General features: G+C 41.3%; 1 protein-coding gene across 1 annotated transcript in view; it reads right to left on the reverse strand.

The window, feature by feature from the left end:
• Positions 1-6: 6 nt before the first annotated feature.
• Positions 7-14,118, reverse strand: part of LOC102290620 (prickle-like protein 2) — a 37,086-nt gene continuing 22,974 nt past the window's right edge. The window contains exons 2-9 of the mRNA XM_014336595.2: positions 9,648-9,832; positions 4,493-4,606; positions 4,244-4,381; positions 3,753-3,956; positions 2,949-3,135; positions 2,201-2,355; positions 1,270-2,071; positions 7-1,175 (exon numbers count right to left, since the gene is read on the reverse strand). Coding sequence (XP_014192081.1) covers positions 220-1,175; positions 1,270-2,071; positions 2,201-2,355; positions 2,949-3,135; positions 3,753-3,956; positions 4,244-4,381; positions 4,493-4,606; positions 9,648-9,779 — 2,688 coding nt within the window. The 5' untranslated portion in view covers positions 9,780-9,832 and the 3' untranslated portion in view covers positions 7-219. The remainder of the gene's footprint in view (positions 1,176-1,269; positions 2,072-2,200; positions 2,356-2,948; positions 3,136-3,752; positions 3,957-4,243; positions 4,382-4,492; positions 4,607-9,647; positions 9,833-14,118) is intronic.

A 14,118-nucleotide genomic window follows, 5' to 3' on the forward strand; every position in this document is an offset into this window, starting at 1 on the left:
ACACACACACACACACACACACACACACACACACACACACACACACACACACACACACACACACAGAAACTCTCTATTCACTCTCACTTTCAGCTGTCTCACTCTCACCTTCCCACTCCCTCTGTTCCGCCATCTCTGCTGCTTTACACCGTCTCCTTACCTTTCTCTCTTATATCTTTCACTCTCCTGCTCATCCCTCCCCAACTCCTTGCTCTATATCTACGAAATGATGCAGTTTTTGCTCTTCCTCCTCTGGCGGGTGTGCAGCTGGCCATGAATCGGTCCGTGAAGAGGTCCGTGATGGCCACCTATCCCAGAGGGACTGTAGCGATGGCGTCGCTCCTCGTTATTGATGTAGCACAGCTGCACGGGCCGAGGGATTGGTTCTCCCATAAAATAAGCCTCTTCTTCCTCAGACTCGGAGGAAGAGGAGCAGCTAGAGCACCAGGGGTCAGCAGCCTCCATGTACCCATCGCCCCAGCACGGCCCGCCCAGGCCGACAGGTTGCCAGCCAGCATTCTGCAGGGTAAGATCAGAAGTGGTGCGGGGACAGGGCCGGTGAAGCTGCTGCCTGTACCCGCCCGGGTCCAGCCCGAACAACTCCCGTGCAGCATGACCAGAGGGGAAACGATCATAATCCTCCTGAACGCGACGGTACGGCGGCTCCATCATTTGAGCAGGCCGGTCTGCGACCAGGTGCAAGGCGTTGTCAGAGCGAGAGCGGCGAGAGCGTTTGTGGTGGCGGCCACTGCGGTGCTGGCCGTTGCCGTTGTTCCCACGATGGTGTTTGCGGCGTCTGGGTTGTGGCTGCTGGTTCTGGGTCACAGATTCCTGCCCGCTTAAGCTTCGGCGGGGCATTCTGTCACTCATGGGAGCCATCCGCAGATTCCCACTGCTGCCCATCACCCCGACACGACCTTTACCATCAAAGCCGAGCGGCTGTGGGCCATCCCAGTACTGCAGTGGGTAGCCGACTCTCAGAGGGGTGTACATGTTGTTGTTGTTGTATGGGCGGGAGGAGGACAGCGATTCTGTGCTGTGGAACTGGACTGAGGAGCTGAGGGTACCCATGTTGCTCTTTTCAGACACATTTACACCTGAATCTTTACTCAGGTCAGGCATGGAAAACCTTGACAGATGCTCCTGACGCTTGCTGACTCCATCTAGAGAGTTACCTGTTACAACAAGAAAAAATAAAAAAATAAAATGTCATTTTTTTAATATAATCTCATATAAATGACCTTAACTTTAGGCTTTTTAACCCCATACCTGTAGCATTAGACATAGTTAGGGAGTCCATGGATCCACGAGGGGTCTGTTCTAGAGGAGTGAGGGGCTCGTTAAAGCTCATGGCATTGATAGGGTTCCTCCTGGTCAGTGGGGGTCTTCCATTTCTCTGGAATCCATGCAGACTGATACTTCTCTTGTCAGAGAAACCCTGATTCTGGCTAGACATCTCATTGAAGCTCATCTGGGTGCGCAGCTTGTTGGGTCTGAACTCATCCTGGCTGTGCTGCATCCAGTTTTCATTAAAGGAGTAGCCTCTCAGGGCAGCCATAGGGGTCCTCTTGGCATTCCCTTGCTCCTTTCCCCAGGAATCAGGCCTCTTTCCTGGGTTGGCAGGACTCTGGGCTGGTGGATGAGCATTCGCATTAGGATTGTAACCTTGCCTAGCATTACACTGACCCAGCAGATGAATGGGTGTAGGGCTAGGGGAGGGATCCCGCTGAGGGCCTTCATAGGAAGGAGGGATGTAGGGGTCATCTCGGCTCATCCACACCTGGTTTAGGCTTGGGGCTCGACTTGGAGTGCGGCTAGGGGTGCGGTTAGGCGTCCTGCTTGGAGTCTGACTAGACGTGAGGCTTAAGCGATCCATCTGACCAGAGAGGGGATCCATATCAGCAGAGAGACGGTCGGGCATCGATGGAGGAGCTGACTGGCGGGGTTCGGTGCTTCGCCTATCCTGCTCAACATTCCTGCGCTCTTTCTTTCCGATCTTGGTGCTGTGGCGGGACTCACGTGAGCGAGCACTTTGGAAGGCAGAGTCTGAGGAGTCAGATTCCTCGGGATCCTTAATTGTTAAAATAAAAAAATATATATGTGCATAACTAGAAAACTCTTAAAAATGTATACTAATTAACAGCGGGTATATACATAACTAAATGAGGAGATGCTTCAGATGTATTTTCAGTTTCCTCACCTGTCCCGCACTGCAGGACCGTGAACAGAAAATCTGCCCCTGCTTTGGCAGGAAGGGGCGTCCAAGAAGGGAGCGCTTGCAACGGGCACAGCAAAAACATTCCTCAGTTGCATGCCAGTGCTGTCCATCATAAGTCATCTGACCTTGGTCAATGCCTTTAATAAGATGGGAACAAAAACATTTGACCATTTTTAGTATCGACACATGACGAAAAAACATCAAAAACTGATGTTAACCTTTAGCTATTAAGCAAATTTTTGTCAGATATGTTGATATGATACCTAATTTTTATCCGATATGCTGCAAGGCACTATTTACGTTATGAGCGAACAGAGCCCTTTGTCTCTTAAAGTAAAAATATTTATGATTTCATGCCCACAGATGATCACTCAGTTTGTAAGATAGCATGAATAAATTTCACCAGCACTACTCCCCAGCAAGAGGAAGCAATCATCTTTCACAGCTTCCATCTGGATACAACATGGGAGCACCCTCTGAAACACACACTTTCACTGTTACTGAAGCTTGGGATGATAATAACTATCCGCATTTCACTGCACTGAACCCGCCTCTCCACAGCTGTGGCACACAAGGCTTCCAGAGCTGATAAGAGTCACGCTTACAATAAAGGGCTGTTGGAGTTTTTTTTTCCACGAAGCAAGTACAGGAATAGCATGTCTGTCACTCTTGATAGCAATTCATTTAGATATCAGAGGACTTGAAACAACAATGAAAGCATGTTTAGTACCTATGTGTTCTCCACATGCGTCACAGTACTCTGCATAAAGGGACTCGAAGCAGTTGCAGCAGTGTGGTCGTCCATCCTTCATGATGTAGCGCTGCCCGCCAAGGGTGGTCTCACACTCGTAGCAACAGAAATGCTTCATGTGCCAGTGCCGGCCCTCCGCCTCAGTGCACTCATCAGCAAAGATGATCTATATGATTAACACATTACATTTATCAGCAAGCAGATAACACACAATATCTACCTATGTTGCTATCCTGTATCTCAGGGTCCTGTATTTTATTCGTGTCACATCCTAGAATAGGATCCTTTTTGACATACTACCCCTTAATAGGATCATCTACCTCCACATAAACTGACAGGTAGGTTAGTAAACTGTTAGAAATTCCACCAAAGCGTGAGTGTTCTCAAGTGTAAAAGTCAGGCATATTTCAGCTGAATAAAAACGATGATCTAGGCATCCTTTGTGCTTGCATTTTATAATATTCATGTAATTATTTCACAAAATTACCTTATAAAGAAACTAACTTAAAAGGTATGTACGTGACATCAGATTTATATCTTCCAGTTAAAGATAATTAAACAGTTTAATCAAATAGAAATTCTCTTTCCAATACTTGCAGAGCACTGTGGCCTGACTTATTATTCAAGCCCGCTCACTATAAATTACAGCGGACTTTCCGAGACGTGGCAAAGACACTGAGACATCTTTTCCCTCCAGACTGATTCCAACCCCATCCAAGTCTGTGAGCATGAACCATTCAGCCATTTCCAACCCCAAAGGGCTCCAAGCCCAGACAGGCGCACCTCATCACAGGCACAGCAGCGGGGTTTCAGCCTCTCGGCATGGTGCCGGCCACAGTAGATCTTGCCATCCTGGTGGAAGTATATGAGGTCCACCAATACTTCCTCGCATGTGCCGCAGACAAAGCACTGAGGGTGCCAGCATTTTCCATGACCCGCCCTTGGTGCAAAAACTACAATGTCCCCTCCATTTATCTGACCCCCACACTGTAGGAGAGGAAAGGAAAAGAGAAGAAATAAATGTCAATGAAAAGAAACAAAATCAAATGAAAGGTACGAAAGAAAGTGAGAGAGTCAGGTAGTGATGGAAGAAAAGGCAGACAAAGAAAGAATGAAAGCTGTAAGGTGTGAAAAGAGACAGTATTGAATATTTTCAAGACTAACATGCTTTTATGAAGGAGAATTAAAGATATTTGCTACACAGACGATGCCCCAAGTCCGGAAAAAGTAGGTCATTATGTAAGGAATGAAAAGATGTTGGTTGCGTGGTTTACCTTGTCACAGGCGGCCCCATTGATAGTTAGGGGGAAAGGACGGACATTGCCTCGGCCCAGGTTATCTTTCTTCCGTTGATTGCTGAACAGCTTAAGCTCTCGTTTCTCCTCCTCGTCCAGTGCATTACAATATCGTACCTGAAACAACACGACTCATTATTGGAGCTGAAACGCCACCTAACCTCTGGAAATCATAAGAGTAAAGAAAAGCCTTCGTGTATTACTCAGAATTTTGTTGTGTAGTTTTACCTCATTGTCATGTGGTGGCAACTGGTGAAGCAATTGCTTGATGCGGTATTTCTCTCCAGGGCTGTTGATATAAGGAACCTTCTCCTCTGGTAAGCAGTTATAATACTGATGCACCTGAAACAGAAAATGAAACGTGGTTTTGCTCTTGAGTGACCTCTCAATTTCAAAATGTGTTTCAGCACATTTGACAAAAGGTAAAGTAAATATTTTCTACTCCTTTTTCAGTGTGCTTAGTCTCAACTCACCCCGATATAAATAATCTACGCGTTTTGTTACAAAATCCTTGATTATGTTAGTTGCTAACCTCATCTGTCTGCTGTTTGGTGCTCATAACAACTTGGAAAGTCGGAGGAAAATGTTTCTAAATAATTTGCCAAGTTCTTTACATCACACACAAAAGCATGATGGATGAAGTAAAAACATCTGTTTGGAGGTTGAAAGTTTTGATTTATGAGAGAAATTTGCATATTGCACACAATTCTTTTTTATTTTAATTTGCACTAAAATATAAGGTTTTGTTGGATAAGGAGTTGTTTCAGAGTTTTTCTTTGGACATTGACTGCTTTTTTTTACTCATTTCCAGTCCAGGTCTTGTACCTCACCATTTTAGGAGAAGTCTTTTTTGTTTGTAGAACAACGTAACACTGACCTATAAATCATTCAAGCTTAAAAAAGGGCACCCAATTCAAGGTGCGAACCAGTGTTGTGTCTACACATAAAAGCAAGTTAGTAAACTGTATCATCGGGCATTTGCAGCCTGTTGCAAAAAACATCTTTAGTTAAATCTACAAAACATGCCAAAGATAACATTGTTCGACACATATTAATTGTATTTTTGCACCAACAACATGAATACCAGTTATTAGCCAAAAACTTGATCAGCATGGTGTGCAGTGTGTCCTTACAAAATTTGAGGAAAATGGACAAAAAAACCCCCCACTATCCAAGAAGCTGATTAAACAAGAACTGGACTGAAAATCAGTGGCAACAGGTCTTATGGAGTGATGAATTTAAATTCAAAATTTTGCTTCAAAATGTCATCAATATCAAAAGATAGGCACCACAGTGGGCATCTACAGCCATCTTTAAAAACACAGTGGAGGTTCTGTCTTGCTTTGGGACTGCATTTTAGCCAGTGGTGTTGGGGATCTTGGCAAAACTAATGGATGAATGCAGAAAAGTACCATCCAATTTTGATCCAGCATGCAAAAAAAAATCTGGAAAGCATCTGGTTGGCAGCAGCTTCATTTTTCAGCATGACAATGACCCCAAACACACTGCCAAGTAATGGATTAAAAAAAATAAAATAAAATAAAACAACACAGAATGAAAAGCCTATCAGTCATGGATTGGCCTCACACACCCCAATATTATTCAAGCAGTGTGGGATGATCTTGACAGAGAATGGAGCAAAAAAGGCAGCCAATATTCAAAACAAACTTCAAGAAGCCTGCTAAACTCCCCCTGCAGATTAAAGAAATTAAATGAAAGCTTGTCTAAGAGCATTCAGACTGTGTTGAAGAATAAAAGGTGTTGATACTGTATTTATGTTCGGTAAAATTATATACTGTAAAATTTACCGCATTGTTATCGAAAGAAACAATACAGTAGAGAAATGAGGTCCCAAAGAATTTTGTACAATACAGCAGATGAGGTTGAACAGTTATTTAAAAGAAGTAACTATGATAAGATGAATAAAGTATAAGCTATTTTGTTTCTGCATTTTAGCTTTAAACCACATGAACACATGAGACTGAACAATCTGCAGGAATTCATATTCAGTGCAGCTCTGATAAGAGTAAACCACAATAGTAAAGGTGGGCAGAAAAAGAGCAAGAATAAAGCACTTATGTGATCCACTGTAAATATAAAAATATTAAATGGAAAGTACTGTACTCGTTTTAAACTCCTGTTTCTGATCTTGAACTTTCATAGAGTACTTTGCATGAGTCAGTTCAAAATAATCTTTATTTAATTTAGACTTTTCCTTGATGGAACTCCTCAGTTCAGTCTTCATCTAACAAACATTTTTAGTTCTGTTTCTAGTTCCTCAAAGACAACTTCCTTCTGCTCGGCTGGCACTCACAAATAGATGGTTTAAACAGCCGATGAGTTTGGGCTGCTGTGCTCACAGCTGGAACTGTGTGTCTGAGATGACCATGTCGAGGATATCTACTCTTTTTCACATCATACAGAGGTAAGAGTAGAAACCGATCGTTTAGTCTGAAGCCTGGGGTTGTGGCTTTTATAGATTACGACAATGAATTTTAAATCATGATTGATCTGTGAATTCCAATTATAAAATTATGATAGACAGAAGAAATAACTATAATTTCTTTAGTTATGTCAAATTTAAAGTATATTTTAAAGCTTGCCTATACAATAGCATCCAAATATCCACAATTTGTTCTTTATACAAAGATAAAAGTTGGCTGTTTTAAATAATCTACATTATTTCACTGATTCATGGAAAAAATTTTATGTCTTTCCCTTGGAAGTTGGTGTCTGGAATTGAAAGTGTTCAGCACATTGAGATGTGTGCTGCTGCTGCAGGCACAACCTTGAACAGCACCAGGTTCTTTAAATTTTCAGCAGCTAATATTCGCATTGCTTAAAGGAAATCTTAAACTTGCACTGCAATTATAATTCACGATGCAGTAGCACTTGCCATCCGTGCCCTGAACCCTCTTTTGTAATTAAATGCTAGCCGATGAAACAGAGAAAAAGCCTTGAACGGTGTTTGAGAAGTAAACACTGAAAGGATAGAAAGCAATCTTGTTACTTGTCTCAGATTTTCAACAAAACAGGCTTTCAACGCAAAGTGGTTCAGTGTTCAGTGCAGTGTAAAGATCTATTTTACTGAAGTTTCTGCTCATTCAATTTACTTAATCAGTAGGGTGGAGAGTGATGGAGAAAGGTGGTTCTTCTCCGTGTTGCCCGTCACGCTCGCGCTTTACTCTGTGCTGAGGAGGGTGACGCCGACTCTTATGAGAGCCGAAATCATTTGCCTTGAACCACTTTTCTCTGAGAACTGTCTCTCAACTGTGCAACAGGTGGACTTTAAAATATTAAGCACATCGACGAATAAGACCTTTCTTCACTCTCTTCGAAATTTCTTTGTTAATCGGGAAGCAAAAATACTTTAAATCAGGGATAAAACTTCACATTCATTCAGTGTAAAGACATTTTCTACATGATAAACGTAGAAATGCTGCTGGAGTAAATGACTGACGACTCTTTTGGCTCAAGTTGTAAGAAATAAATGTGTAAAAATGACAGATGAAGCTACAGACTGTCCTGTAATTATAAAATGTAAAATTGATTTTTTTTGGTGTTATTTAATTGTTTATTACTTATTTACTTTGGTGTGTAAATAGCCAGTACGATGCTGTTTTTAGTAGGAAATGCTGAAATTTATGCCTTCAGTTATGTCTTTCCAAAGCCGCCCAGTGGGCCAAATTGAAGTTGTTGGCGGGCTGATTTTAGTCCTCGGGCCTTAGGTTTTACATACCTGCTTTAAATGGTTTAAATGTGATCCATTTCATGCAAATTTGTATAGGAATCCAGCTTATTTTCATTACTGGTTACCATGTTGCTCATCTTGTCCAGTCCAAAATCCACAGGTAAACAGGAACAAGTGACCTTGACAATAAATGCAAAATTGATAAACTAACTAATTAAACTAGCAGTTATTCAGCTCTGAATTTACTGGAATCTCTAGCCCACCAAATCCTTTTTTTTTTTTAACTTGAACCTCTTAAAGGAAGTTGTTTAGACAAAAAAAAAGCAAAAACATGTTACAACAAATATTGAAAAGATCTACTGTTAACAAAGTTCATTCCTCCCATCCAATCCTGATACAACAAAACATTTTTGAAAAGGTAAATGTTTTCAGCTGGGGAATTTGAGTCCTGACAGCTTGATGAACTATGCTGCAAAATTGTGATTATCTTTTAAAATGCAAGTCTCTTTAATTGTACAGAGAGAAATCAGATGTGACGGGCTTAAAATTCATTACGTTCAAGTGTATTAAAAAAAGAAACGGGCAGCTTCAAATTGCCTGCACCTCCTGTTGGATGACAGAGGCTGCAGCCTCTTTCAGCATCCTGTCAAGATGGCTGACTGGAGAAAATGACTGTTATCAGCCCATCCTGTCATCTGTTAACAGAGTACTAGGAGGCCTGTTGCATTGGAGTCCTTCTCATACTAAATAAAGACAGAAGTGTTTATACCGAATATAGTTGAACACAACCGTGCTTATCTTATGTCAGAGCTGACAAAAACAACAGGCAAAAATAAAAAATGAGGAGGAAATATCTTCCTCTGGATTTACAGAGCCAATTGCATTAGCTTGGTCATGCATGCAATTAAAAGGCATTTAAACTGCAAATGAGTCCAGACAGAGAATTGCGAAACTGGTACGCATAAACATGCTGCCACACATTTCCAATTAGATTCATCCAAACATTCACTGACTCAAATTACTTCCAGTCCTCTGGGTTTAAATTTGCTAAGTTACAGTAAAAAACAGAGCAGACTGAGGCTTAGTGTGCCTAGAAGACCACATAGTCATCATGTTTACTCGATACTGATCAGTGAAACAGCCTTTTCAAAGTGAATCCTCCTATATATTTGAAATTCTTGTACTTTAAACTCATCAGAGAGCATTTCAACATTTCATCAAATCTTTTGCTGCTTCGCATCTGTTCTTCAGACAATGCAATCAACTAATCAGTGTGTGGTTGCTTTTCATGATTTCAGTCATGGTTGTCAGTCTGTCTGACTCTCAATTTGGTTTCTACACAAAGTCAGATTAACACTGACAGCTGTAAAATGTCCTTACAATTATTGCTCCCTGAAATGCTTGACAGCATAGCCTTAGTCTACTGTAAGCCATCCCTGCCCTTCTCCCCACTCTAACCCGTAAGAGACTACAGCACCATGAAGGGGATTTCAAACAATGATGATATGTTGTCGTGTTTTCAGATGAGTGAATTTTCCAGCTCGGGATTACTTCGATAGATACTTTATTATCCAAATAATTAAATTCTCTTGACCGACTTGGTTCAATTTGATACGGTCTGGCACTGTTGAACAACAACAGAGAATATCTAATGAAGTACTTATTAGTTTGTTTGTATCTGTAACTATATACCTGCTCAGGACTGAGGCCAGGGGGAACCCAAGCATATTCCTCCAGTGCACATCCAGAGTCATCATCAGAGGTCGAATTCCTCTGGAAATCGTACATCAGCTTGGTGATGGTCTTCTCCATCTCCAGAGACATGGCTGTCACAACATGCTCCACTACCCAAACCGCTTGAGTGGACACAGGTATTCCTGTGGAGGAAACAGGCAGGAGAATGAGGGCGAGGCAAAAAGAGATTGCAATAACAAAAAAACAAAACAAAAAAAGAAAGGAAAAGACAGATGATCTAGAGCAGCGGCCTCCAACCTTTTTTGCGCCACAATATGCCCGACAATATTTTCACGGACCGGCCTTTAAGGTGTCGCGGATAAATACAACAAAATAAAACTAGTACCGGTACCGAAAAAAAGAAGATTTATTTATAAGACACGTGAAAAAACCGAGTTAACGATAAAAATGATAACAAAATAACGCTGAAAACCGATAAAAACCCTGAAAACCATACATTTCACACCTGAGCCTCAACTCTGGTGGCCCGGTACCAAACGACTCACGGACCGGTACCGGTCCGAGGCCCGGGGGTTGGGGACCGCTGATCTAGACAGATCAATCAAGGGATAGAAACTTTAGCATTGAAGGAACTGGTAGTGGTAATGTGTAGTGGTTTGCACGTTTGCCTAAGAATTCCCAGTTTTATTCCTGGTAGAAGACACAAATCTCTTTGGGGCATCCTTCTTGACGGGTAACAAAATCTGCCCAATCAAACATGTGGAGCTACCCGGCATGGTGACACTTTTTGAATAAAGAAGCAGCCATAAGTAATTTGTGGAGTTTGTGTGAAAAAATATTTGCTGTCTGTCTATCTCTTGTGTTTTTACAAATCAATACATCAGTCTGCAGCCACTACTAGCTCCTGATGGGTTTCACAGATTAAAGTTTTATTGTCACTGGGTGATTGTACTGCACAAACTAATTAAAATCCACTAAGAAGTCAAGGAGGCTGACGGTCACATCCAGGCCAAATTAATGTCACTTCACCCAAATCTGACCAATGCACCACGACCTATAGTACTGTCTGATTTTAAAGACTACTACTAGTCCAGCAACTGCTGTGAAAATAGAAAAGTGCTGACAAAACAAGACAAAACAATATGACGTTGACCTTGAGCGCAGTCATCAGATGACCACTGTGTGAAAGTTTGACTAAATCCTGACCAGTGTTCTTGGATGAGCAACGATTCTTGCAAACTGTGGACAGATGACAGACACCTCGCTATTACATAAGCTCCTCGGGTCCCCAGCCAACAAGATACCCTTTTTTTTACAAAAATAAAAACATAAATGTAAACTTCACAGTGGCTAAAGCTAGAAGATCCACAAAGTCAGTAGAATTAATAGGAAGTCAGTGGGATCTTTGTACAGATCTTTTAGAGATAAAGTTTGGAGAGCCCCAAAGTCAGTGGGATTGATCTGCTGGGGGTCATGGCTGGCTCTGCGGGAGTCTTCAAATCTGGCAATCCATCCAATATATAAATATTTCAGTCTGTAAGTGGCGTACTGACCAACAGCTTAAAATTTTAATCAAGTCTGTGAAACACATTCAGAATAATTTATTCCAAAAAGAAATTTACAAATATCAAAGTTGCTCGCCAGTCCCAGGACTTTATTATCAGCAGACAGTGTTTCATCTGCATTTACTGTGTTACTCAGAGGTATGGACAACAGATCAGTTCAATCTTCTCCTCCTTCTTTCTGTTTGAGAGGAGAACAGCTGCACACATTACTGGCACATGAATAATTAACAGCAGTAAAAATCGCCTCCACCAGCAAAGTATGAAAATGAAATGCAACTCATTTCGCAGGATATTTAGTGAGCCGGCAATGAGCACAGGATGGAGGTGTGTTTACATCTCATGGATTGTTATTTCAAAAGCTGATGAGTGGAGAGATATTACAATTAATTAATGCAAATTGGGAAAAACAATTGTTCTTTATAATGCTATCTATGTCTCATATAAAAATGAGAAACCCATTGTGTTGCAATTAAATAGTGCTGTCTGACCAATGCGGACATGTACATAAAGATGAGACAGCAGATGACACATTTGTTCTGTGTCTGTAGGTCGTGCATCAAGGTCATAGCACTTGAGTGAGGAAAACAACACTAGATGATGGTCGCGGGAAAGCGTGAACAAGCCCTGACATTTGTGATTCAAAATGATTTTTCCCAAACTATGATACAGGTCTTCTCTGGCAATTTCAGAGAGCAACACCATTTCCTGCAGATTAGAAATCACATAAAAACACAGCTTAAGCAGTGGCCAAGGAACAGCAGACATTTCTACCGACTGAGCCAGTGAGTCAGCCTCCTTCCAAGCAGAGCTGAGTACTGTTTATCTCTCTAAGATGGGTGCTGCTGATTTCTTTGTGAAGAAAGATCGCAGGTATGTAACCTTGAGCCTCTAGCCTGGCCCGAGGCTGTTCGTCATTAGTGCACAGAGGCTGAGTAAGAGTGGGCCTGCTGGGTAACCTGCAGCCTGTTGCTCCAGACAGGCATCACTTCAAATGTGATGTCCACTGGCAATGTGAAATCAGATCAGTGATTCAGTGCTGAATTTTAACAAGATTCTGTCATTATATTTATATGGTGACAAATTCTCTTGATACCATTGTTTCTATTGTCAATATTAAAGCGTCATTTGTACTCTGAGTCGTATGAGATTATGATCAGTCTGATATGGCAGTCGATATATATCACATTGACTGCCATGTGTTGTTTCATTGTTTTTTATTATGGTTGTTTTCTTATTTAAGTGGCGCCCACAGTCACATATGGCGTCACTTGTTGCACATTACTTTTAAGGATCAGCTGGTCATTGGTGGATAGCCCAGGCTCTGGTTGCCTAGGTAACCCTCTAATGTGTTTAACAGAGCTGTTGAATGGAATGACTCATTCAAAGGCTCTGGTATTTAGTACCCTGTCATATGTCAATCATCGGTATCCTGTGTGTTCAAAAGTCTATCTCAGGACCCCCACATTTTGCACTGCCAGCGTTTTTTTACCCACTGACTTTCTGTGATCTTTGGTCACCACGTCACTGCAAAATTGCTTCCTTTGTGTGACTGCAGCTTTATCAAAAGGCAAGTAGACTGATTTGTACATATAGCCAGCAGCTGGGGGGAAGAGGTATAGTTCAAAGTTAGAAAGAGGTTCAAGAAAACTAAAAACATAATAGACTGTATATAAAAGATAAAAAGCAAAAGCAACACAGAGGTGTCCTGGACTTGTAACCTTACAAATGGCCAGCACTAATTGCTCTCTTAATCTTTCCTGATAATTTTAGTATTTCATCTGCTAGTTTTAAGCTGTACTGAATACAATATGATCTTAAATTGATAAATCACAGTCCTCACTAGAGTCAAAAAGTACAAGGCAGGTCTGCTTTGTCATTGATAAGTTTCCCTATGAACAGATGGTGCCATTAGACTTCTATGCCAGATCTACCTTCTTGCTTGTCTAGCTTCTAAACAGCATGATGCCAATGGAGGTTTCACACGGTGACTTCACTAATCAATGACTGAGGTCACAAAAGCCAGATCTATCTTTTTTTATATCAAATGAAAGTTTATTACATGGAAATAAGCAACGACACCTCTGTTATAACTGTAAAAGAAAAGTAGCAAGCACTCCAAGTAGTCAAGGTTCCTGGCTAGGGATTAGTGACAACACTTTTTGTTAATTAAAAACAACTATAGATCTCATTCTAATGTTCTATGCATAAAATATACATCAGTAAGACAAAGCCACTGTGATGACGCGCTGATTGTTTCTGGTTTTGACATTTTTAAGTGAACCTCTTATCCCAAAGCAGCACACATGTCTGCTGATAGCGCCTTCATTTGATCTTATGGGCCTGGTGTCAGTGATTTGTTTGGACACGTAATGAACACCTCTGAGACCCCGATCTCCAAGTTATCTAAAGAGAGTGGCTTGGTTCAGCCAAGTATGTCATAAAGACTGAAGGCAGGGGGAAACATAGCTAGCCTTAATCTAATGAGGAATAATATGACTTCCCACAGCTCCAATATTACCTTAATTACATGTTGTGTCTTCTAAGCTAACAAGGCAGCCATAATTACACAATAATAAACTCGGTTTTACTCAGATTTTACAAACGTAAAAGTGCACAAGATTTTAATTCTGTTCCTTTGTTATGCTGTCATTACACAAATACAGTGTGTCATTTACAGTGTGTAAAAGAAAGCAGCTTATATTTTAAAAATTGAATACAAAACATACATAAGGCATAACAAACAAACATGCAATAGTGATCCTGTTCCCAGTATTTGTGCTACTGAGGAGCATTTGGGATTCATTTTGCAGCACAAATTGTTAGATTGAGAGGACGACAGCGTCACTGTTCGCACCAGTGCTTCGATTAATGGTCCCTTCACACCCCACTTATTAAGATGTACT

Source organism: Haplochromis burtoni, unplaced genomic scaffold (assembly GCF_018398535.1).
Source record: "Haplochromis burtoni strain Fernald_Lab_line unplaced genomic scaffold, NCSU_Asbu1 Contig_146, whole genome shotgun sequence".
Classification (NCBI taxonomy): domain Eukaryota; kingdom Metazoa; phylum Chordata; class Actinopteri; order Cichliformes; family Cichlidae; genus Haplochromis; species Haplochromis burtoni.